Raw genomic sequence first — 26,744 nt, 5'->3', positions numbered from 1 at the left:
TCAACTTGATCCACTTGCCGAACGAATTATATAGACTCGAATGGGGCCATGATCCAAAACCTGGTATGCTTAGGATTTGCTCCCTATTCATCATAATACATTATTATTAATGAATCCTTAATATTTTAGCTTTATTACTTACGGAAATTGTGACGGCTCAGAAATCCCAAGATCTTTTAAACTTTAAACTTTATTTAAACAGTAGGTTAACAGGCCCTTCCGGCCCAACGAGCCCGCGCAGCCCAATTACACCCATGTTAACCTACTAACCCGTATGTCTTTGGAATGTGGGAGGAAACCGGAGCACGCGGAGGAAACCCACACAGTCACGGGGAGAACGTACAAACTCCTTACAGACAGCGGCCGGAATTGAACCCCGATCGCTGGCGCTGTAGTAGTTTAAAGCAGATGCTTTTTTTCTGATATTCGGATAGATCAGCAAAAAGCACTGAAGCACAATAGCAGTTAACATTGATAAAGACGTAAAACTCACATTAAGCTGCTCTGTTACGGCAATGATCTTGAAATGTCTTTGCTTCCGCTCTCATTGAAGGAGCGTGCGGTGAACGTGCTCAGGGCTTTAACCTGCCAAAATCTCGCAAGAGTTAATGTTGATCAGCCTTGATCTCATTTAGCCAATCACTCATCCGTTTCGAGAAGAGAAGAGGCATGTGAAACAGTTTCACATCAATTCCACATGTGATTTCAGTGGGATCGGGGCACTATTTAATCAATTGTGTCCCAAGAAATAAGCCCATTATTCATCGAGTGAGTTTGGATCTCAGAGAAAAGTTGGTGTCTCCTAATAGAGATTCTCGGGCCTTTAACTTTCCCTTCACACTCTTGAGCTGCATTGGTCACACGTACTGGAGTCCCGTTGCCCCGAATTAAAAATGAAAATAATTGTAAGAATTTTGTCAGCCTGTAGACTTCTAGTTGTCATCCGCCTCCTTATTAAATAATCCAATAATTAACATAAGTAACTTTAATATTTCAATTATCCTATTTTTAAGTATGCTGGGTGCTTTTCTATTATATATGAGAAGGGGATTGTTGTGGTATGGTATAACACTGGGTTGCGGTTAGCATTGAAGAAGGGTTTAGGTAAACGGGAAATGCATTGAACTTCTGGCACCATGTATTCGTGGGAAAGGAATGCATTGCAGATGGAACCATCACTGCTTAAACAGAAAACAATATCTTTACCCGAGACTTTTAGCCCGGCATGTTGTCCATCGTAGCCAATTAAAATGTCAAATCAGAAAAGTGGGAAGACGTATTTTTTAAACAAATAGGGTTATGAATTCTGTCATTTGCCATGATACTGGTAAGTGATTTGGATCACGTTGTAATCAAAACTAACCAGTTCATTGCGAGGGCTGCATGAGGCATAGAGGCGGAAATATAGTAAATATATATTCCACCGAGCGTTAACGTCCTAGTCAATGAAATGAAATCACGGCAGCTTTATCCCATTTTCCGGGACTTCCCTATCTAGAAATCTGGAAAACTGGGCCTCGAAATTGGCAAATTGGTAAATTGATTTATTATTGTCACATGTACCGAGATACAGTGAAAAACTTCGTTTTGCGTGCCATCCATAAAGATCATTTCATCACATCAGTACAGTGAGGTAAGACAAGGGAAAGGCAATAACAGAATATAGTGTTACAGTTACAGAGAAAGTGCAGTGCAGGCAGATAATAAGGTGCAAGGCATGAAGAGATAGATTGTGAGGTCAAGAGTGAATTTTTATCGTACCAGGGAACCGTTCGATAGACATAACAACGGGATAGAAGCTGTCCTTGAGCCCGGTGGTACGTGCTTTCAGGCTTTTGTATCTTCTGAATCCCTCATCTCATTTTCACGCTGGGTTTCAAGGTAATCAGGAAGATTAAATCTACGAGCTATTAGTTGATGTTTAACAAATAACTCGAATTACGTAGAATAACAATAGAAATTACTGTAACATTGATAGTACGCCTCATTGTTCCGCCCACAGTTTGCGAGAGAGGCAAAGACATTCTTCCACGTTAAGATCACCAAGCACTGTTTTCTGCACTAAATGTTATCCGGCTCTAGTACAGGTTGTTCTGGATTTTACGTTTCAATACCAAGGACATATTCCACTAAACGATCATTTTGTTCGTTCTAATTATGCATGTCTGTAATTAGCACAGATTGTAAAGTCTCTGATCCTGTTACGAATCGTTCTAGCACTACGGACTGATACCGGTGAAAGCAGGGATATGTCATGGCCACATGTTAGCCACAGTGTCTGGCCCAAAGAGGGTCCACGTCTGGCGCTTTATGGATGTCGGCGAAATCTCCGCGAGGATTCCCCCGTCAAAAGCGGCCGAAAGGGGGCCCTCGAGATCCAGGCATCACCCGCTCAAAGCCGCCAGATGGATAACTCTGCGGATTTTCTTTCTTTTTCTTCGGAGCAAGAAGAGATAGGGGCCCGCATACCCTCCTAACTGTGAGACAGAAGGCAGGCGCGGAGCTCGGTACTTCCAGTGCCCCTGCTTGTTTCAAAACCAATCCTCTGCAGGAGTTATCATTCGCCAAACTTGTCTGCGGTGAACAGACTCAGCGGGATCTCTCTGCTGTTTGAGAACAAATCAGAGTATCCACCAAATACCACAAAGGCGAGAGCCATCGCACCCTTCAATACTAATCGCCCGCAGTCCGATTTTCTTCAGGCCATTGAGTGCATGGTGAATATCCGCCTACCGGCTGGTATATAGACATCCAGTCATGGCAGAAACAGACCGGTGTGACCTGCGGTCTCCCAGCTTCCTTCGTCAACACCCGTGTAACTGATTTTTTTCCAACTGAGGCAAGAGTGAAGGATGAAGGGGAAAAATCCAACTCCTCTCCCACCCTAACCAAAATCTGACTCCTCAAACTCAGGGCGAGGAAGAAACACGGGGCCTTCCACAGAAGTTAGTCGTGATAGGAAAGTAGGCACAGGAGAAGGTCACTCGGCCCCTCAAGCCCTCCCTGCATTCAGAATCATCATTACTGATCTACCCCAGGCTTCATGTCCTCAGTTACACGGGTGTTGACGAAGAACGCTGGGAGACTGCAGGTCACACACCGATCTGTTTCTGTCAGCTCCCCAGAGCCCTCAGTCCTCCTAACTTTCAAAATAAAATGCCATCGTTAAACGTCTGATGATAGCTTCTACAACCCTCCTGGGTAGAGAATTCTAGAGATTCACCACTTTTTCTCAACAAATTATTAACTCCACAAAAACAAGATGAGTAACTCTTGGAACGAGGAGTTCTAGACTGCACATGCCATGAATCAAAAGGTGCAGGTGTGCATACTGTGGCGTGTGGAAAATGATCTTCCTACGTGGACTGTTTTGTAAATGAGAGGGTAAATGAGCGCAGTTGCCTCCATCGTGAACTACAGCGGTTCAAGAGTATGAAGCAATCGCCACATTCCATTTATTTTGCATCACTGTCTTCGCGCTGGTCTGATTCCTGCTCACATTACAATTGTCTTGCGCTGTCTGGGTGCACAGACTGAAATCCCGACGTGCCAAACACGTTTCTTTAGCGATCGTAAACGGGAAGGTTCGCCGCCAGTCAGCAGAGAGAAAGAGTGGGGACAGGGCTAGATGTTTCCACATTTGAGAATGGGAATCGGCTTCAGAAGGATCAAATATAACATCCAGTCAGCCGCCGAGATAAATTAGCATAACTATAAACTTAGCAGCTAAATTATGAACAATAGTTAACTTCTACTTGATTGGTGTATTGGTGGTGTTACACAAGAGACATCCTCCACGTCAGTCACCGTGTGGCGCAACACTGCACAAAAGATGTCAACGAAATGTTGTGCGGTGTTACCTTAATTTTGGCGTCAAGTTTTGGAGGAAGGCGCCATCCTTCACCGGCGGTACCTTCCATCAAACCGGTGGAAGACGTGAGTAACAAAGCGTTGAATTGCTCGAAATATATTGATGCAAACTCGCAGAACTTGTTTCTGGTAAGGAAGCTTTATTCATGTATAAGATAAGATATCTTTATTAGTCACATGTACATCGAAACACACAGTGAAATGCATCTTTTGCATAGAAAGTTCTGGGGGGAGCCCGCAAGTGTCACCACGCTTCCGGCGCCAACATAGCATGTCCACAACTTCCTAACCCGTACGTCTTTGGAATGTGGGAGGAAACCGGAGCACCCAGAGGAAACCCATGCAGACACGGGGAGAACGTACTAACTCCTTACAGACAGTGGCCGGAATTGAACCCGGTTCGCTGGCGCTGTGATAGCGTTACGCTAACCGCTACACTACCGTGATAAAGGTGTACCTTTGCTATATTTGGATTAGATGGTTGGTTGCTGACTAAGTTATTGAATCTAGTGTGTTGAAAAAATGCATTAGGTACAGTTAAAGTGCAACAGTGCATGAGTAGATTTTAGTTCCAAAGTACAGTTTCACAGACCGCAAGATCCAGTCCATGGAAAAGGAGAGAAGCAGCCCTGGCGCTCAGCTGGACAGTCAAAGAAAAAGCAACTGAAATTCCAGCGTGAAGACTGAAAGTGGAGCACAGTCCGAGAGAGAAGTGGGCCGAGGATTGTAAGAAGGGGTGTGGGTGGGTTGCAGACAGAGCACATGTAGGGAGACGGACAGACAGGACAGACTAGTAAATGATAGGATGCGAATTGAAACACCATGCATTTAGCTTGTGTGCCATGTAGAACAGGGATGAAGGGATTATCTCTTTGTGCTATCAACTGCTGTGCGGCTCACCATCAACCTCTTAAAGGCAATTAGGGCTGGACATTAAACGCTGGACATCCCCAAAGTGAATAAAAGCCCGAAATTAAGCCTCTAGTTTTGAAGGAAAGCTTTGATGTTACCGGATCTTCATTTATCCTCAGCATAGCAACGTTTCTGATCCTTACGCCGACGTTATGGACAACACGCGACGGAAAGGACATGCGAAGCACAAGATTTCAGTTGAAATTACCAAGTCTGAATTTTATTCGCGAAATAACACGATTATTGAAGGGGGGGGGGGGAGTGCATTGTTCCTGAATTTAAGATATTCCCGTTGCTTATAGCAATGATCAGTATTGCCATTCACCGGAGTGCATTGTTCCTGAATTTAAGATATTCCCGTTGCATAGCAATGATCAGTATTGCCATTCACCGGAGTATCCGGAGCCTAACTGAAACTTAGTTAACTTTGCAAAACACAGTCAAAAGACGTACCCCTTTACTAGCAGTTAGTTTTAACAGCGCTCACTTTAGTGCGGCGTCCTGCAACACGTAAATTGCCAGATTTTTGAAGGCCAATTTCCATCCCAATTCAGCCGCCCTCTTATAACTATGGGGTCATCATCAAAAATTAGAAACATAGAAACGTAGAAAAGAGAAGGGGTGGGCCATCCGGCCCTTCCATGTGATCATGGCCGATCAACCACTTCTGTAACTTGTTCGCGCCTTCCCACTGTACGCCTTGGTCCCTCAAGCATTAAAGGATTATATCTTCCTTCTTCTTGAATGTAATTAATGACTTAGCTTCCATTGTTTTGTGTGCCAAATGGTGTAATCAATTCCCAGATAATCAGTCTTAAAGGGAAAAAAAAGCACAGAGACATAAATCAAAAAGTTAAATTGGTTATAAACGTTGATTGCGTTCAGGCCTTGTTTAAGGTGCGCACAGGGATGGCCAATGTTTAACAATGAGGAATGCATCATGTCTGATGTATTGAAGCCGGGTTCGTTTTATTTTCCCAAGCGTTGATGAGTTGCACTGATGGTAATGCGCGATAGAGGGCGCAGTTAACGCCAAAAGAAAACCTGGGTCATCTGGCGTTTCCTTTGCATCAAATCGTTGTTTTCGTCTCTTCCAAGGGTCAGGCTCGGAGAGTGTGGAGGCAACCATAATATTCGTACCAGTAGGGCACCAAGGCCCGATTAAAGCAGATATGGACAGATCAATTAATATTTTGTTTTTCTGAGTCCTAACCAACCCCGCCCCTGCCCCAATTCCATATTAAGCATTACAAAATGAGGAAAGTCGAACATAACATACCCCAAGTGCTTCCCGGTTAATCAGCTAGGTTCAAGTTACAATCAATGTTTCAATTTTGGCAATGTAAGGACAAGTTAACACAGGCTGAGTTGCTGCTCCTTAATACAATTGTTAGCGACGGGAACTGGTAACACAGTGTAAACGCTGCTCTTCATTTGTGTCCTGCTAAGATGTACTTGGATCTAGGGGACCCAGACCCTGTCTATTCCATCTGCCTTTTCCGCCTTCCTTATTTGGTTCCATGCACCACCTTCCTTTCCGATCAGATTCCATCATGTGCAGCCATTTGTTGACTCCGCCTATGACCTTCCAGCCTCTGTTACTATTTCAACATTTCCCTCCTCCGTCTGCCAGTCACTCCGCCTCACCTGGATCCAACTATCACTTGCCAGCTCTTGCCTCACCCCACCCCCTCACATATTTATACTGGCTATCTTTCCTCTACTCTTTCAGTCCAGATGAAGGGTCTCAACCCGAAACGTTGATGTCTACAAATGCTGCCCGACCCGCCGAGTTCCTCCAGCCGCTCGTTTGTTTGCTCCCATCTATTCCCAATACACCACTGAATGAGCCATTAAGATAGAAGGACCCACGCCAGCTCTTAACAGAGCAATCCCATCAGTCCCAGTCCCAGTCCCAGTCCCCTCCCTCCCTCCCTCCCTCCTTATTGCTGATCAACCCCCCCCCCGCCCCCTTTGCTTCTTTTGCCACGTATTAAGAGGCATTTTATAGTAGCCAATTAACCTGCCGGTGTGGCCTTGGGGGGATGAAACCCGAGCACCCGGCGGAATCCCACGCGGTCACGGGGAGAACGTGCAAATTCCACAAAGACAACGGCGGAGTTGGAAGTGTGTGCCACCGCTGCTGCTACCCTCGGGGCAATTGAGGAATGTACCATCAGGATGTAACAACCAGAGAAACCGGGTTTGAGCTTGTTCTTGCTCCATATTTACGGGTAGATCCAATTTCTTGATTTCTTTGATCTATCTCAGCTCACCGTGATTTCGAAGGGAAACAATTCTGCAGAAGCACCGAGATCCTGCTTGGGTGATTTAATCCGGTTCGAGGCATAAAAAACAAGTCACTGAAACAGGTATCAGGTTAAGAAAACTGGATACATTTTAGACATCAGGAGGCTACTGCAATGGAGGAAGATAGTGCCTGCACCCATTGAGAGTTCCATGCTCCACCTTCACTTCCGATCAGATTCCATTCTCTGCAGTCCTTTGGTGCCTCCGCCTCTGACCTCCCAGCCTCCGTCACTATTTCCCCACTCTTCCCTCCTCCGACTTTTTTGGAGGCTTCGGACCGGATTAATTGCGTGGTTCCCCAGTAGTGCCGCATTTTCTAACGTCTGCCTCCATGAAAAGTCGAAGCACAAACTGGGAAAGATGTTATCCCTTCGATATAATAAGTTGAAAAGCAAAACCAAAATCCTGAAGATGCTAGAAATCTGAAATTAAACAAAAAGATAATTGCCGGAAATAATCTGCAAGTCACCCAGCGGCTGTGGGGAGAGAATCTCGGTTTGCCTTTGGCCCCTCCACCTGAAACATTAACTCCGTTTCTCTCTCCATGGAATATGCGTTAAAGCTGGCCTGGGTCAGGATTGATCAAGATATCATTACGATAAAATGACCGACATACTTGACCCATTATCCGGCAAATTAGACAACGCTGATCACGAACCCATCGATGCCCAGCTGCAGGTTCGAGATAAGCAAACAGGTGTCCCAGAAACGTGGAGCGGGGCAGAACGGGCTATTGCCAAATAATATAACCGACAGTAACTGCACTCAAAATCATCGGTGGAAGCAGATGTATTGCTATCAACTGAGCACAGGGCCTCTAGTTGGCCTCGCCCACCACACGTATTCTCCTCGCATTGTTGGTGAACGTGAGCAATTTTGGATTTGTGTTTCGTCGCTGAGGAGTGAGGGCGTGTGTGCAGTGTGAGCGTGCCAGGCAAAGAGGATGGCGTTTTGGAACCGGGTATAATGGACACAGATATGGATTTTGCTCAGCTTTCACGAAAAACATGTGAGCCCAAATTATAATAAAAAGAACTTTAATCTGGCATGCATAATTTACTTCAAAATCTTTTCGTTTACGCAAGCAATGCTTTGCAGCAATATGAAAAGATTAGTAACTGGTGTGTTCCTTTGCGTTTCTTGTCGTGTTTCTCTGTAAGTCAGTGAAGGTATTTTCCAAATGTCAAAACATCCATGCTCATCTGAGTTCTGTTGCTTATCCTCAGGATTTTCCATGTGCAATGTTAAACCGCACTGAAACACATTTTTCTGCGTCATTTTAATTTTCGCTTTGGAAGTTCGAGGATATTTTACCCAAGAGAAACAAAGGACTGCAGATGCTGGAATCTCGATGAAAAACACAATGATACTGGAGGAACTCAGCAGGCCAGGCAGCATCCGCGGAGAAAAGCAGGCGGTCAACTTTTCGGGTCAGGACCCTTCTTCCCCAATGTTTTTCAGCAGCAACATTAAGGCGTGGGGAACCACGGCCAACAACTGGCGCCGAGCTACAGATGGGTGAACTGACCGACAAATAGCCCCATAGTCCTTGACATCCTTACTGATTGTATCCTAATATATATATAAGGAATCTATTCACACGGCTCTCTAGGCAAAGCGTTCCAAAGGCTCGCAACCTTCTGAGATAAGAAATGTTTCCCCACTCAGTCTGAAATGAGTGCCCTCTTATTCTGAGACCATAGCCTCTGGTTTGGACCTCCCATGAGACGCAACATACTCTTAATATTTATTCTGCCTCATCCCCAAAGGCGATATTTCAATAATATCGCCTTTCTTCTTCTAAACTCCAATCAGTAGAGTCTCAGCCCGATTAATCTTTCATTTCCTTGCATGCCTACCCTAGTGTGTCAAACACAGAATACTCTGACATCTAAAACAATAGAACTGAACTAAACATTTAAATCCTGCTAGTCTTCCTTGTTCGTTAACGGGCATGTGTCTATAGCAAACACAGGCGTCGAACTTATTTAAGTTTTAATTGCAAACAAAGGTAAACGTTTCTTGTAGTTAGGTTTCCATATAAATCACAGAGGTAAAACCTTTGTAATAGCGGCTGCAGTAAAGCATCTTCGAGCACTACATTATGTTTAAGATATTAGTTTAAATTGATGGGCTTGCTACATATGAACTACGCGTTATGAAGCGAGCAGCAGTGATATTCGATTGAGATCTTCTATTTCTTACCGTGCCCTGTACCAATTTTAGTCAACTTGTACACAGCTATGCATTTAGGTTCTAATCTGGTAACGACCTCGCAGTTAAAGTAGTCAGGCAGGATCACATCATGGAAAGGGATGGACCCATTCCCGGTTCGGAGTTCAGAGGAAAGGTAAATCGTGGTCCCTTGGTTGCAGAGGTAACGCAGTGTTTCTAAAAGCGCGGGATAACAAACTGAGCTGTAGACAATGTCGGAGCCCAGAATAAAATCATAGTCGGTGGGGAATTTAGTCTGATCTTCTCCCCAAGTCAGCGGGCGAACTTTTAAACGATGTCTGCATGCAAAAGGGACGTTGATTGAAATATTGCTGTTTATTTGCTTCAAGGTATCCGGTTTGTCTGTAATGGTAACATGTCCACCTGAGAACAAAAGAAGATGTCGATGTTTAATTCATGGTTGTCCTCGGAAAACGTCGGTTCTTACATTGTGTTTATGGAGACAAAATATTACGGCCGCCGATTCGGATGTGTATCACTGTAAACTCCCGTTGCACCCCCCCCCCCCCCCACCAAACCCCAGATTCTGCCGATGAGGGCACCTCTTTTGAAGGAATTGACGAAAGCGTAGGAGCAAGGGAAACGAGAGGGTTAGAAGCATAGGGTCAAAGAAGCATACAGCACAAAAACGTGTCCTCAGTTCACCTCGTCGGGACCTTCCATGATCCCTGTCTACGCTAATCCCATTTGCCCACATAAGGCCCGTATCCCTCTATTCCTTTCGTATTCAAGTATCTGTCCAAATGCCTTGTAAACGTTGTTATAGTATTTGCTTTACTGCCTACTCTGGCAGCTCGTTCCAGATATTCACCACACTCATTACCCATCACATCTCCTTTATATTTCTCCCCTTTCTCCTTAAACCTGTGCCCTCTTGTTCTAGATTTCCCTGCCCTGGGAGAAAGATTCTGACTATATACGATCTCTGACCGTCAATTTTGTAAACTTCTATAAGGTCTTCCTTCCACCTCCTACGTTCCAGTGAGAACAAACCCACCCTATCCAATTTTTCCTTATAACTACAGCCCTCCATTCCAGGCAACATCCTGGTGAATCTCTTTTGCACTCTCTCTATTGCTGCCACATCCTGTCTATTGTGTGGCGACCAGAACTCTAAATGTGGTCGAACCAATATTTTGTACAACTGCCTCATCATGTCCCAACTCTTATATGCAATGCCTCAGCACATGAAGGCAAGCATACCTAATGCCTTTTTCACTACCCTAACAACCGGTGTCACCAATTTCAGGGAGCAATGGACTTGCACCCCAAGGTCTCTTTGTACATCAATGTTCCTAAAGTCCCTGCCAGTTAATCTCCATGTCCTACCAGAATTTGACCTCATAGCGTGCATTTACTCGCATTTGTCTGAATTAAATTCCATCTGCCACTGCTCCATCTAACTCTGTAGCTGAACTATGCCATGCTTTATCTTTAACCAACCTTCTTTATTATCTACGACACCAATTTTTGTGTCACCTGCAAATTTACCAATCATACCCCCTATATCCTCATCCAAATCACTTATATATATATTGCAAACAACAAAGGTCCCAACACCAATCCCTGTGGTACACCACGTTATAGATTTCCAGTGAGAGAAACACCACCCACCACTGCGTTCTGTCTCCTACTACCCAACCAATTTTGGATCCAGTTCACCAACACACCCCGGATCCCCTGTGCACTAACCTTCTATACCAACCTACCATTCCGGACCTTGTCCAAAGGGTTCCTCCACAGACAATTCAATCACTTGCCTGTCCTCATTCTCTAATATAAAGTCAAGTGTAGACCCTTCCCTCGTGGGACTCCCTACATACTGCTTCAGAAAGCCCTCTTGAATTCATTTTACAAATCCCTCCCCATCTGAGCCTCTTGCACTAATGCAATCCCAGTCAATATGGAAATTTAAATCACCTAGAACTACAACTCTATTATTTTTATACCCCCCTGCTATCTGCCTACACATCTGTTCTTCTATTTGGAGGTTTCTAGTATAATCCCATCAAAGTGACTTCCCCTTGCTTATTCTTAAATTCTATCCATGTAGCTTCATTGGCTGATCTTTCCAGGATATTCTCCATAAGTACAGTTGTAATGGTCTCCCTGATGAGCAGTGCACTGCCCAGCGCTTTTTGCACCCCCCTCCCCCGGTCATGCCTCAAACTTCTATACCCTGGAATACTGAGCTGCCATTCCCTCAAACATGTTTCCATGATTGCAACAATATCGTACTCCCATGTGCTGATCCATGTTCTCAGCACATCTGTCTTATCTGTGAGACTCCTTGCATTAAATTAAGCCTCTCATGCTTCCCTTTCTGTCTCTGCCCACTCTTCCCACTGGACTTGCCTGTTCTATTTCCTGCGTATGAGTCAACCTATCTACCTGCTGCACCATCATTCCAAATCCCACGCCGCCACACTGGTTTAAACCCTGATGAGTAGCACTAACAAACCTCCCTGTGAGGATATTGGTCCCCCTCCAGTTCAGGTGCAACCCTTCCTTCTTATACAGGTTCGACACACTGGCTGAGAAAGTTCGACCGATTTTGAAAAATAGTTTCAGTTTTGTGAAATGTGTCTTGTTCAGAAGAATGGGAGGTTTTCTTATTGAAATACATACGATCCTAAAGGGGCATGTCAGGGAAGATGAGATGTTTCCACTTGTGGGAGAGAATCAAACATGCGGATATAGTTTCAAGATAAGGGCCTTTATTTAAACCTGAGGTGCAAATCAGGAGGATGAGGAGGATCTCATTGCAACCTACTGGATATTGAAAGGCCTGGATGTAGTGGACGTGGAGAGGATGTTTCCATTTGTGGTGGAGTCTAGCATCCAAGGGCACAGCCTCGGAATAAAGGGACGTCCCTTTAAAACTGGGATAACGAGAAAATTTCTTCAGCCAGTGGGTGATGAACCTGTGGAATTCGTTGCCACAGAGGACTGTGGAGGCCCAGTCACTGGGTGTATATGAGGCAGAGATTTAAGGCAGAAGGTGGGACAATGGGGTTGAAAAATATCCGCCATGATTGAATGGCGGAGCAGACTCGATAGGCCGAATGGCCTGATTCTGCTCTTATATTATGGTCTTATGGTGTATGAATTTCTTCTCGAGGAGTGTGGTAAATCTCTGCTCAAGCCCTCTATCCCGGAGGATCCTGGATCATTGGATGTATTTAAGGACGAGGTAGATCCATTTTTGAAAGATAGGGGAATTGAAAGCCACGTGGGACTGTCACAGAAAAAGATTTGGGGCCGACGGCAGATCAGTCATTGAACAGCTGCAGGTTTGAGAGTCCGGGTGGCCTGTTCCAGCTCCCATTTTGTTGCGTTCTTGAAGTCTCCTGACATTCTACCAGCAGAGGGCGCTATCTGCAAGAACCAACCCAGAGACAACGCAGCCAGCAGAACACCACAGCGATTCGTTCGCTCTGTTAAGGTCTTACATTAATTTTCGATGGTTTCTATTGAAATTTTCTGCTAGCTGCGGTCCTTGACAATGTTGGGTGTTGGGTCTAATTACAGAAGAAAACAGGGAGGAAATTTACACTCGAAATACCTTCACGTTACGAGACCATAAATATTTCTGCAGGATTCTTGAGAAGCTAAGGGTGCAAGGATTGATGCAGCAAGGGCACACATCTGCAAAACAAAGTTCCTCCACCAACCTTCCCCTGCTGGTCAACCATCCTCCAAGATAAAGGTCCAAAGTGAAGCTCTGGAAAGTGTGGACCACTGCCGGTATCTTGGGGAACAGCTCCTTCGCGAGGGCAGATAGTGCGCTATCGCAGCCTTTGATCCATTGAGGAAAGGTGTGTTTGAAGATCAAAGACCTCAGATCCGGGTAAAGCTCGTGGTCTATCAGGCAGTGTAGAAGAATGAGAAGATATCTCAAAGAAACCTTTTGAAACACAGAAACGTGGAAAATAGGAGCTGGAGTAGGCCATCGGCCCCCAAGCCTGCTCCACTGTTCAATACGATTATCCACTTCTATTCTCCGTTCCCACCTTCTCCCCATTTCCTCTGATCCCTTTGGGGTTAAAAAAATACATCTACCTCCTTGAACATATCTAATTACTTGACCTCTACTGTTTTCTGTTGTAGAGAATTCCACAGATTCACTGCGCAATGCGTGAAGGAATCTTCCTGATCATAGTTCTAAATGCCTGGATATGCTGAGGCTGTGATCCCGGTTCCGGACTCTGCTGCCATCAGGAACATCTTCCATGTACCTCGTTTGTTTCGTCCTGTTACAATTTATAAGTTTTTTTTTCAGATCCCTTCTCATTCTTCTATAGTCCCATGAATGCAGGCCTAACCAACCCAATCGCTCCTCATACATCAGTCCTGCCAACCCAGAGTCAGATGAGTAAACCTTTGTTGCACTCCCTCCATGGCAAGAACATCCTTCTTCAGATAAGGAGAATAAAACTGCACAAAAAAGTCCTGTGGGGTCTCACCGGGGTTCTGTACAGCTGCAGTAAGACATCCTTGCTCCTGTACGCAATTCATCTTATCATGAAGCCAACATGCAATTTGCCTTTCCAGCTGAATGCCTACTTTCAGTGACTAGTGCACAAGAACACACAGGGCTTCTTGCACATTCCTTTTTCTCAATCTATCACCTTTCAGATAATATCTTAACTTATTTTTTAGAACCAAAGTGGGTATTCTCACATTTATGCACGTTAAACTGCATCTACCATGCATTTACCCACTTACTTAAAGCCCAAATCACATTGGAACGTCTTTGCATCTTCCTCCCATCTTAGATTCTACCTCAGTCCCAAGCTTTGTCATTACACCCCACAGCTTACTGTCTGCCACCTGGAAAAAGACCCTTTTATTCCGATTATCTGGAAATCAATCAACTAATTCTCAACTCATGCTAGAGTGCTTAGGACACATGGACTACCTACAACATATACCTTCACCAACGTTGTCTCCACAAAATCCTTGAAATCCACCGAGAGTGAGCCAACATTGATGTCCTCTCCCAGGCCCAGATCCATAGTACTGATGTCGCAATTACACTGAAGGGACTTCAATGGGCTGGCTATGTCATTTGTATCCCCGACACCAGACTCTTGAATCCGACATTCAATTCCGAGCTCCATCATTGGAAGAGATTACCAGGTAGAGAAAATAATTCAAGGATGTCCCCAAGGCCTCCTTGAACAGGGGGAACAATCCAACCCTTTCCTGGGGATCCCTGGCCCATACTAGTTCAAAGTGGAGAAGGAGCATTTGGAACACAGTGGGGAATCTTGAGTCTACGGATCAGCGGCCCACAGAACCCCGGTGTAGAGAGCAGAGAGAGTGCACCATTCAGCTACGCCCTTCTTCCCCAACCTCTGTCCGAGTCTGTGGATCCCACATTGACCTCATAAGAACCCTTAAAACTGGAGTGGAAGCAGGTAAAATTTAACATACTTTATGGTAGGCATGGACAGGGTGGGCCGAAGGGCCTGTTTCTGCGCTCTATGACTCTACGATACTATTCAGAAAAAAGACAATACCATTGATATAATCTGAGTATTATAAGATTGGCTGGGAATTCTACGAATCCAGTCAAAATTACAGAAATTTTTCACTCTTAATACTTTCTATTTTTACAGAAATATGTCAACAATTTTCCTTCAAATCAATCTTAACTCATGGTCGATATGCCAGAAAACCAATAATGGCTGGCAAGTGGCCTTCGGCTGATTTCAGTGAGAATTCAGTGACTACAAAGTGAGAAATATTACTTGGTGATTTACTCACACTTATAGATTACCCTTTCCGGTCATTAAAGAATATCATAATGAATGGATTTGGGCCCTTTTGGCTTCATAGTTTCAGCAGTGATTGATCCACAGACCTTAGTAAAGCCCTTGACAATGTCCCATATCGGAGACTGGTTCAAAAGATTATAGCGCATGGGAACCAGGCCAAGTTGGCAAAATGGATCCAAAAGTGGCTTGGCAATAGGAGACAGAGGGTGATGGTAGAGGGTTGTTTTGCAACTGGATGCCTGTGACTCGTGGTGTCCCACAAGGAGCAGAACTAGAACCCTTGTTTGTAATACACCTGAATGTCTTGGATGTGGATGTGAGAGGCAAGATCACTAAGTTCGTAGATGACACGAAGATGGCAGATTGAGATCAGAATCAGACTCAGAATTATTATCATTGACTTAGATGACATGAAATTTGTTGTTTTCTGGCGGCACTGCGGTACAAAGACATAAAATTACTATAAATTACAAAAACAAATAAAGAGTGCAAAACAAAAGGAATAGTGAGGTAGTATTCACGGAACGTTCAGAAATCTGATGGTGGAGGGAAAGAAGCTGTTTCTGAATCGTTGAATGTGGGTCTTCAGGCTCTTGTACCTCCTCCCGGATGGTAGTAAGAGGAAGCGGGCATATCCCAGATGGTGAAGATCCTTAGTGATGGATGCTGCCTTCTTGAAGATGTAATCGATGGCGGGGAGGGTTGTGCCGGTGGTGGAGTTGGCTGAGTCTACAACCCAGATATAGTTTAATCCAGATACATGTGAGGTGATGCATTTTGGGAGCAGTAATAATGCTAGCAACAGAGGGACCTTGGAGTATGTTACTTAGATCCAACATAGGCAACGTGGTTAGGAAGGCATACGGGATACTGGCCTTCATAAGTTGGGGCACTGAATACAGAAGTAGGGAGGTTGTACTCCAACTTTATAAAACGTTGGTCAGACTCCATTTGGAGAACTGCATGCAGTTCTGGTCACCAAGGTATACGAAGGATCTGGTAGCAGTGGGGGGCCTTTTCTCCCTGGAGCAGATGACAAAGGTATATAAAATTATAAAGGATACAAATCGGGTATAATGCAGGGAACTTTTCCCTATATCAGAGGTAGATAAAACTAGAGGAAATAGGGGAAAGATATTCAGAGGAAGTATGAGGGAGACTTTCTTCACGCAAAGTAACTGGAATGGACTGTCTGAGAGCGCGGTGAAGCTGGGCCGCTGACAGCATATAAGTAGTGTCTTAGATGAACACATGAATCACTTAGGCATTGAAGGCTATGGACCAAGTGATAGGCGATGTGATTAATAGGGAAAGTTGCCCACTAGTCAACGTGGATGAGTTGGGGCGAATGGCCTGTTTCTATTCTGTGCGATTCTGATACATTTTCTTGTTTTATAAATGAAATGTGCCCAGATATAAGCAGCATCCTACTACAAGAAAAGTGCCTGTAAGATGAAGATCGGATTCGTTTGGCAAAAGCTTTTACAGACTGCGGCCTTTCTCTTTCCCGAGAGTAATTACGGAATATCTTAGATAATATCGAGAGGATAAGCATATTTATGTTACACGATGTTAGACGCTTCAAGGGCACTTTACATCTTCTGAACTGAAGAAAGGCTTAAAATAGGGAAAGTGAATTATTTCCAAATTACCAATGCCTCGTATGTGCTGGAGGAGTAACCGCATACTTTGTTACTGTCAGGCATGAAATCACTTCTTCCAAGACACAGACAGGTCTCCTTGTTCAGCAATAACATTGGGCTGCATCGTTCCGGTTCGATATAAAGCTGTCACTCACCCAGCAGAGCTGCCAATATCCCCACGATTCCCGTGCCAGATCCCAGCTCAATGACTTTCTTCCCAGTGAAAGTGACGTCTTCTTTCTCAAAATACTGACACAGAGAAATGCCCTGAAAAGATGGAAGACGTGTGCATGAGACCATTAAATAGTGGGAGTGAGTTGAAGCAACTCTTTGCAGGGGCTGAGGAAGGCCCTCGGAACGGGCACGCTGATCACTTCCAAATCTAGTCAAAGTCGTGCAGGGCTGGCTTTCTCACATGCTCCGCTTAAACTGAACCTTCCGCGACACCAGGGAACCTCAAAGGGTCCCACCAATTCAAATAATTTAAATTTTAATCCGCGTAATAATGCAAAGAAAATGTAGCAGCCAATGTAGGTACAATGGGAGATGATTGGCCAGGACAATAGAAATGCGTATGAGAATAATGCAGCGAGATAGTTTATGTCCAACTCAGCGACTTAAGTGTAACTTGAGTTCAACGTCTCATCTCTGTGACCAGGTCTGAGAGTGCTGCATTCTTCACTCGTAGGGACGTAGGGGCAGACGCTCCGGTGACCTCTGAGGAGTGAGGATTGATTCGCTCACCTCCTGCTTCAGATGGAAGGATACTACAGAGTAGGACAGAAGTGAAAATAATATTTCAATGAAATGTTCAAAACAATCGCGCTATCTCGCTCCAACGCTTCGTCAACTAACCCGCCGCGCCATTTGGTTCCCTCGACCGTCTGAAGCCGCGTCTCCGACTCAGCAGTACATCGCAACACTGAGATGGAAGGGCCAGTACGGTGCCGATAGTCCACTCCCCTCTTTTAAAATGATCTCTGTATCGATTGTGATGACTAAATATGATCCTTTTTTTTGTTAAACCGCGAGCATCTTTTTGTTCAAAAATAATGCCAAGCAACAGGCACTTGCTACTTTAAAATGTTCTGTTTAGAATTCGTAGGATGAATGCAAGTTATAGCAGATAACAGGGCGAACTAAGTTAAGACTGAACTTTATCCCTGATATATTTTTAAACCTTTTCCTGGGAAGGGTATTTCATAGTAACTGAAAATAGGATGAAAAAAGGGTAACATATGCTAAACTGATAAGATACAAGGCGTTAGGTTCATTTAGTTGCCCTATACAACCAACGCAATGGACTTACAGCGTCCCAAATATACGAGGAAATGCCCAATCTTGGATCCATCATTCGAGCGATCTTTAAACTAAATCCGCAAAAGTCGAAGTTGTTCCAGCGGATTAAAGTCGTCGAATCATGGTCCTCGTTCTCATCGCTGTCATAGATGGGACGTTGCCGATGCTGTTCAGTCGCCATATTTTTGATGTTCTTCCCTCTAAGTCGACCTTGTGAAACGACGGTGGCGGGCTACGAGCCGAATTTGAGAGAACAGTTAAGCTTTCGCTTATGTATCCAATTCCAAATCTTTGTGATGTGTTAAAACGTCTCACAGCCAATAGTGTGTGGGCAGTTATTGGGCAATCGCATGCAGCAGCCGAAATTGGTGATACGAGGGGTTTATTAATCAGGGAAATAATGTTGACAGAAAACCGGGAGAACAATCTCAACAAACAGGAGTGTTCACGTAAAGGCAGCATTTTTTCCTGCCTATCACTTATAAGACAATTAACTAGTGGACAGTCAACAAAATAACTTTCAGTTACATAGGGGCTCCGATGCTAAAATTTGAAGAATTTGACCCCGAGTCACTGAAGGATTTGTCAGGACATATGATCCATGGTCAAATAAAGGGGTGCATATTAGCGAGCAGAGACAGGCGCAGGTGCAAAGAGGTTTAAGGAAAGAGCTAGTGTATTTTGGAACAATACGTCTACCAGAGACAGAACACTTAACATAGGGGAACGGTAGTGGGTAAAATCAGACGAACGTAGAGAATTGGAAGCTTATAGGGCTGGAAAAAGGTTGCACAGATACTGGACGGGTGGTTGATGTGACGGAGAGAGGGGGATTGCTGTGAGACGATGTTTCTGGTGCCAAGTTATGGGTCATTTGAAAGCACCATTGAATGTGAGATATGTCTTAGCGCGAGTTGGTGTCGGTCAGCTGGTCCAACCGCGGTGGTGAAGGAGACCTGGCGCCTGTTTGGATACGTGCAACAGATTTATGTGGGATTGAGGACGGGCAGGGTACTGGAATAGTGAAATATGCCGAAGGAGATGGGCGGGGGGGGGGGCGGATTTCCGAAGGAGATGAGTTAAACCAGGGCAGAGTCGGCGGATGTCGTGCAAATGGTAATGAGCAGTCTTGGTGGGATGTATGCCATTCAGCACCCACAGCCTTAAGGCTACACACACCTAGCACCGTTTTTAAAAATTCTGATTGAGATTATTGCCATATCTTTCTGAGGGCGCCTCATACAGGTCTCTTACCCTGCCGCATCTATTTGTTTTAATTAAGCCCCTCTCCATTTATTCTCCATCAGTTACTGCGACAAGACAACAGCAGCGATGTGGCAAGGGCCCGAAAGACAAATCAACTACAATATTGAGAAAATTCACCCTTGGCTGGAGTCCCAGGTAACGACGCAAAACACAGTATACATCCGCATGCAAATTTTCCTGTGAAGCAACACGTCACATCTCGTGCTCATTTGCTATTTGGGCCACCAATTTCAAATGGATATAATTTATACAGGGTTTCATGAGCTCAGAATTGATAACTGTCAAACGCTGGCTTCTGTCAAAGTTAAGAATGGAAGGTTATTCAATTACAGGGAAACCCTGCATTTACTGATTTTAACTGTCATATTATTAGATTAGAAGTGAAATGGGAGGCTCCCCCCTCACCTACGAAAGCCTGACGGGGGACTGATTGAGTGCTGGGCAAGAGTAGGACATTCCGTCTGCTGTTCTACTTTCCTTTTCTGGATATTCATATCGTAACTGCGTCCTCCGGTCTGGATTTCACATCCTTCAATACCTTGACCTATTAAAACTCTATCCAAATCAATAACAAATTGTTCAACCACGAGTCTTCAGATTTCTTTTTTTTACAATGGCAGTTCCAAATTTCTACTCGTTTTGTGCGAGGAAATTACTTCGGGACGTCACGTGCGTACGGCCTGGCTTTTATTTTACTGTATGACCCAGTGGCCTGGAATGTTGAACACAGCAGTTTGTCATTTCTCAAATCACCTCAATCACATCAATCTTTTGTATACAAGGGATTCTATTATCAATAGGAATCCTTCATAACCAATATAATTTTCAAGAGGCACGATGTCAAGAACAAAATGCAGTAACCCAAAGCTTTATGTGACCACGATATAAATTATACCTTCCTTGAGATGAAAAGTCAAATTTTCAATCACCCTCTGCACCTGTGGATCAGCTTTTTAGTGATTTCTGCGCTTGGCGCCCCTAGTTGGTCCGCTCCTCAAAAGTCCATTCCCTCTCGCTATTTAGAGAATATGTCTCATATTTGTGCTTGATGGGTCCAACATGGTTGGCTTCACAATTCCTCACCTTGAACACTATTTATCACGGGGTTTCCCCACATATTTTAACGCGCCGAAGTAACTTTCCATTGACGACTATACTTTTCAGTGTGTTCCGTTCGAGAAGCCAATAAATTTGTTGTATTCACGACCATGGATAGATCAGTACCTAGGGGTAATCTAAAGTATCGCCTCAGATATCCACAATACCAAAAAACATTGTGTCTAACATTACTATTTGAAGAGACGATGAAATAATCAATGGCGCTAAATCGAGCCTGGATAACAGTGACGTAAATTTCGCGATCTGAGATGCAGAACAAGTCCAAAAGACTATTTTGTTTCTCTACTATCGAAACAAGCGCAAACGAAATGGAATTCAATGCATTGAAACAATACGCAAATCAAAACAAAACATATTTACCATTTAATTAAATTTGATTTTGGTCTACTTTGTAATTATTTACTGACAACATACTGGTAAACATTGGACTACTCAGTAGTATTTCAAATAATGTTAATCTTGGGAAGCTTAGTATCCTTGAAACAAACGACTAAATCTGATTGCGTTGAACCCGGACCTCGTTGTCTTTAAAATGTTTGAACTGTCTTCACTTTGCTACACGATTCATGAAGCAAGAAGGTCACATTGTATGTGTGCTTTCTGAGTGAGTGAAAAGTTAACGTGGACCAGTCCATCTGCATGCCCCTCCCGCCCCCCAACCCATCTCAGCCACTCCTACCCCATCTCCCACCCTGCCCCCCCCCCCCCCCCCCCCCATGGACCCTGCCCACACCGAATTGCACTGACAAGAATTCAGGCTACGGAAAAATTGCGGGATCCTCTTTGAGTTTAGTATTTCCCAACAGCTCCTTTTATCTATTGGATGTGGTGCAAAGTGAAGGCGTGGCTTTGGCTAACCTAAAAGATAATTATGTGGGGGTTGACCCCCGGGTCAGGATTAACAGGAGTCCTCCTGATTTGCCTGCAATGCCATTAAAACGTGATGAGACAATTTGGTTAAATTGACAGGGTAGATTGAGAAAGTGACTAAGAAAACAAGTATATAGGATCCTTGGTTTTATAAACAGAGCAGAAGGTTATGATTAATCTTTATAAAAAAAAAACAGATTGGGCCACAATTGGAGAATTGCGTCCATTTCTGGGCAAGAAGAGATTGAGTGAGTATATCTGAAAGCATTTGCAGGGTTATGAGGATGGGGCGGGAAGTGCGACTTGCTGGTTCACTCTTACACAGAGCCGACGGACTCGACGAGCCAAATGACTTCTTCCGTGTTGTTCCCACACTGTGATTCTGATCTTATTCATCCATCCCACCTTTCCTCTAGTGCCTGTATCTATTGTTCTTAAAGTTCGAGGTTCAAATTTATTGTCGTGGGTATAGAAACCCAGGGTATAAGTGACACGAAAATTAGCTTTTTGCAGCAGCAGCGCAGTACAGTACAAACATGACAAACATAAGTTAACAGAAACTTAAATTATCATAAATTTTACATGACTCACACGACAAAATAAACAAAAATGAACATTACGACATTCATGCAAGTTGAGGGAGAGGAAATAAAGAAATATAGTCCGAGGTATTGTTGGGGTTTTTCAGGTCCGTTCAAGAACCTGATGGCAGCGGGAAGAAGCTGTTGTTGAACCTTGAGCTGTGGGTCTTCAGGCTCCTGTACCTCCCGCCAGATTACAGCAACAAGAGGGCATGGCCCGGATAATGGGGGTCTTTAATGACGTCCAGAATCTTAGTCCAGAATGCACTCAATGAAGCCCTGTGTAGCAGGCCTCTCAACAACTGAAACTCTCCAATTTGTTGAAAGAACCACATGACATCTTCCCGGTCAAGCTCCCTAAGAATGATATAGATCAACATCTGTTATCCTCCTAAAGTCTGGAGAACAGAAGCCCATTCTCCTCATTGGATGACATTCTTACCTAGGTGTGGATCCAGGGAACCTTTGTTGTATTCACTTTGAAGTAATTGCGTCTTTGCTTACACAAGCAGTAAACGTGTGTGCAGTCGCTATGTGTCACAAGACTTTTTTTGCTTGTATAACGTTTCCTTTATAACTACATCTAGCACATGTTTTGCCTTTCGTATACAAATAATCTTTTATAGATGACCGGATCCCAACATTTACTAGCCTCTCAACGCTAAAAATAAAGCTACTATTCCATTCTTCCTATAAAAGTGGATAAATTCGTACTTCCCCACATCTTTCAACTTCATGTTTTCAAATGTACTACATCCATAGAGTCAGAGAGAGATACAGCACAGAAATAAGCGCTTCAGCCACCAAATCCATACCTACAATCAACCACGGTTTACACTAACTCCACATTAATCCTATTTTATTCCCAGTTTCCCCCAGTATCTACCGCTCGCCTACAAACTCGGGGCAATATGCAAGGGCCAATTAACGCACCAACCTCTGCGTCTTTGGGATGTGGTAGAAAACCGGAGCACCCGGAGGAAACGGAAGCAGCCACAAAGAGAACGTGCAAACTCCACACAGACAGCACCGGAGTCAGGATCAAACCCTGGTCTCTGGCGCTGCGAGGCAGCGGTTCTACTAGACGCTCCCGTGTGCCATCCCCTGCATCTTCTTCATAACTTGGTTTCCCATTGCTTATTTTATTAACAGAAAACTTGGATACATTTTGCACACTTCCACATTTAATCTACTGGAAAAATTTGCAAATAGTCGAGGATTTTATGTGATCCTTATATCACTTAATATTTCCATTCTGCCACCCATAAGCTGATTCATGTGTTCATTGTCTCAGCTTTCTGCCCATAAACAAACATCAATCCATCACATTAACCATAGTTTTTAAGGCATCTTTCTTTTTAACGGACAGTTTCCCGAACCCCGCCTTATACTTCGCGAGTTCTAGCCACTGAAGAGCAGGGACAATTCATGTAATGATAATAATCAAGCGTGACTGACCAATCACTTGTTGTGTAACCTACACTATTTGAAAAATATAATTTCGATAATTGGCATAGGTAATTGTGGTGGAAGAACACAGATAAGCAGAGGCAAGAATAAAGAGAGGTTGAAATTGAATGTAGTTTTCTTATTGTTTCAAAATGATGTAAACGCAAATCACAGAGCATTATAGGCATATTATATGTGTAAAGCAAAGCCTTTGAAGTAAAGTAAAGCTAATGTAGCAAAACATTTCTTTCTATGACAACAAAACAAAGAGAAACTATGCCATTGAACAAAAAGGGCACTTAATTCCACTCGGACTTCGTGAAATTACTTTCTCGCATCTGGGGTGTTGCATTCAATTCTGATTGTCCCATTATGGATAGGATTTAGAGGTTTTGGAATTAAATTAAATTGATTTATTATCGCACATGTACCTAGGTACAATGAAAAACTTGTTTTGCATACGTCCATACAGATCATTTCATTACAACAGTGCATTGAGGTAGTTCAAGGTAAAAACAATAACAGAAAACAGAATAAAGTGTTACAGTTACAGAGAAAGTGCAGTGCAGGCAGACAATAAGGTGCAAGTCCATAACAAGGTGGCTTGAGAGGTCAAGAGTCCATCTTATTGCACTTGTCTTACAACAGCGGGATAGAAACTGATCCTGAGCCTGGTGGTAGGTGCTTTCAGGCGTTTGTATCTTCTCCCTGATGGGAGGGGTAGAAGAGAGAATGTCTGGGCTGTGTGGGGTCTTTGATTATGTTGGCTGCTTTACCGAGGCAGCGACAAGTGTAGATAGAATTCATGGAGGGGAAGATGGCTTGTGTGATGTGCTGAGTTGTGTCCACAACTCTCTATGGTTTCTTGCGATCACAAGCAGAGCAGTTGCGATACCAAGCTGTGATGCATCTGGATGGGATGTTTTCTGTGGTGCATCGATAAAAATTGGTGAGAGTCAACAGGGACATGCCAAATTTCTTTAGTCTCCTCAGGAAGTAGAGGCATTGGTGAGCTTTCCTGGCCATGGTGTCTATATGGTTAGACCAGGACAGGCTATTGGTGATGTCCACTCCTAGGAACTTGAAGCTCTCAATCCTCTCAACTTCAGCACTATTGATGTAAAGAGGAGCATATGCACCGCCCCACCCCCTTTTCTGAAGTCAATGAATAGCTCTTCTGTTTTGCTGACGTTGAGGGAAAGGTTGTTGTCATGACACCATGTCATTAGGCTCTCTATCTCCTTCCTGTACTCTGACTCATCATTATTTGAGATATGGCCACTACAATGGTATCGTCTGCAAACTTGTGGATGGAGTTAGAATCTGGCCACACATTTGTGAGTGTATAGGGAGTAGCGCATGGGGCGGAGGATGGAGCCTTGTGGGGTACCAGTGTTGAGAATAATCATGGCAGAGGTGTTGCTGCCTATCCTTGTTCATTATGATCTGTTGGTCAGGAAGTCAAAAATCCAGTTGCAAAGGGAGGTGTTGAGTCCCAGGTCTTGGAGTTTGGAGATGAGCTTGCTTGGAATTATAGTAATGAAGGTGGAGTTGTAGTCAATAGTCTAGTGTATGTATCTTTACTGTCTAGATACTCCAGAGATAAGTGTAGGGCTAGGGAGATGGTGTCCGCCATAGATCTGTTTTGGCGGTAGGCAATTTGCAGTGGATTGAGGCTGCCTCAGAGACTGGAGTTAATGTGTGCCATTACCAGCCTCTCGAAGCACTTCATGATGGTGGATGTCAGAGCCACCGGGCAGTAGTCAATAAGGCATGTTACCTTGTTTTTCTTAGGTACCAGCATAAATGTAGTCTTCTTAAAGCAGGAGGGAACCTCAGATTGAAACAGAAAGAGGTTGAAAATGTCTGCAAATATCTCTGCCAGCTGATCTGTGCAGGATCAAAGGACACAGCCAGGGACACCTTCCAGGTCAGATGTTTTCCATGGGTTCAGTCTCTGGAACTGATCTTATGTCTGCAACAGTGATTGTGGGTTTAGCTGCATTGGAGGCTGTCCAGTGGAGATGCAGGTGAATTGGAGAAGGTGCAGAAGAGGTTCGCCAAGATGCTGCCTGGTTTAGAGGGCATGTGCTATATGGAGAGGTTGGATAAACGTGTGTTGTCTTCTCTGGTGCCGTGGAGACTGAGGGGAGACCTGATAGAAGTTTATAAGATTATGAGATTGGTAGATAGAGTAGACAGCCGGTAGCTTTTTCCCAGCGTCACAATGTCTAACACCAGAGGACATGTATTTAAGGTGAGGGGGTAATTTCAAAGCAGAAGTGCGGGGCAAGTTTATTTACATAAAGAATGTTGGGTGCCTAGAATGTGCCCCCAGGGTGGTGGTGGAGGCAAATACGATAGAGGCATTAAAGAGGCCCTTAGGCATGTGAATATGCAGAGCATGGAGGGATATGGACAGAATTGATTAGTTTAGTTCGGCGTTTAATTACTAGTTTAATTAGTTCGGCAGAACATCGTGGGCCGAAGGATCTGTTCCTGTGCTGTACTGTTCTCTTGTTCTCTTCTCTTGCATTGATAACAAGTGAACTTGGATAGCGCTCCTATTCCCCCGAATGTGGCGGAATTTTGACAAATGCAAACGCACACCTTCGACATAAACTCGGGGCAAGAATAGGCCTGTATCGGCATGTTAGGATAAACCTGATCAACTTACATTTCCTAGCACCCTAGCCTGAACCCAGTTGCTGCTGGACAAACTATCGACGGCAATCTTAAATATATTCAAGTGCAAAGCACCCACGACCTGCTATGGTTGGGAGGTACAGAGGCTCAGCCCCCTCGGGAAGGAGATTATTGTTCATCGAAATTGGCACGAAATTGCCCAAGTAATGCAGCTCCTCCCTGTCCCCGTTCCGGTCCCAGTGTTCCATGCAATCGAACCCTGCTTTGCCGTGCATTCATGACCATGGCTCTGGCCATGCATTCATCTCCTGCGTTTCCCTACACTACTCCAATTTATATTTAGCTCCATTTCCCTACTAGAAGTTCTTGTTGAATCGCCTTCCACCACCCTTCCTGACAACGCACTCCAGATCATAACTATATGTAAAAACCTATTAATTTATTGACGTCGAATTACTGGCTTAAATCTGGTGAGCCAGAGAAGTGCGTCCGACCCCTAAGTACACACAAACACAGAAAATGCCCATTCATTCCTCGACTCCATCCTGAGTCTATGTCGGAGATATCTGGCCTAATCCTGCTCCCCACATAGCCCTACTTTCCCATACCCCAACCCCTTTCAGCTCCCTTTTGAATGCTTCATTTTTGAGTTCCTTCCACTACTGTTCCTGGCTCTGAATTCCAGGTCTGAAACACATACTGTGTAAACAAAAAGTTTCCCTACATCTCGTTTAATTCTTTGGTCACTCACCTTCATTCTA

General features: G+C 44.2%; 1 protein-coding gene across 1 annotated transcript; it reads right to left on the bottom strand.

Moving 5' to 3' along the window:
• Nucleotides 1-2,346: 2,346 nt before the first annotated feature.
• LOC127569157 (EEF1A lysine methyltransferase 3-like) lies at nt 2,347-26,740 on the bottom strand. The gene is made up of 5 exons (XM_052013582.1): nt 26,735-26,740; nt 18,063-18,284; nt 16,909-17,020; nt 9,298-9,690; nt 2,347-2,477 (listed from the first exon to the last, which is right to left on the bottom strand). Exons 1-5 carry the CDS (start codon nt 26,738-26,740, stop codon nt 2,347-2,349), a joined length of 864 nt encoding a protein of 287 aa, XP_051869542.1.
• Nucleotides 26,741-26,744: the final 4 nt, after the last annotated feature.

The sequence above is a fragment of the Pristis pectinata genome, chromosome 1, assembly GCF_009764475.1.
Source record: "Pristis pectinata isolate sPriPec2 chromosome 1, sPriPec2.1.pri, whole genome shotgun sequence".
Taxonomy (NCBI): Eukaryota; Metazoa; Chordata; class Chondrichthyes; order Rhinopristiformes; family Pristidae; genus Pristis; species Pristis pectinata.
The sequence above is the reverse complement of the archived record's forward strand: the minus strand, read 5'-3'. Positions and strand labels throughout refer to the sequence as shown.

Coding starts and splice junctions, on each gene's coding strand:
- LOC127569157 (XM_052013582.1), bottom strand. Junction 17,021..18,062: donor CCTCGTATATTTGGGACGCT/GTAAGTCCATTG, acceptor CCATCTTTTCAG/GGCATTTCTCTGTGTCAGTA. Junction 9,691..16,908: donor GATATTGGCAGCTCTGCTGG/GTGAGTGACAGC, acceptor TTTTGTTCTCAG/GTGGACATGTTACCATTACA.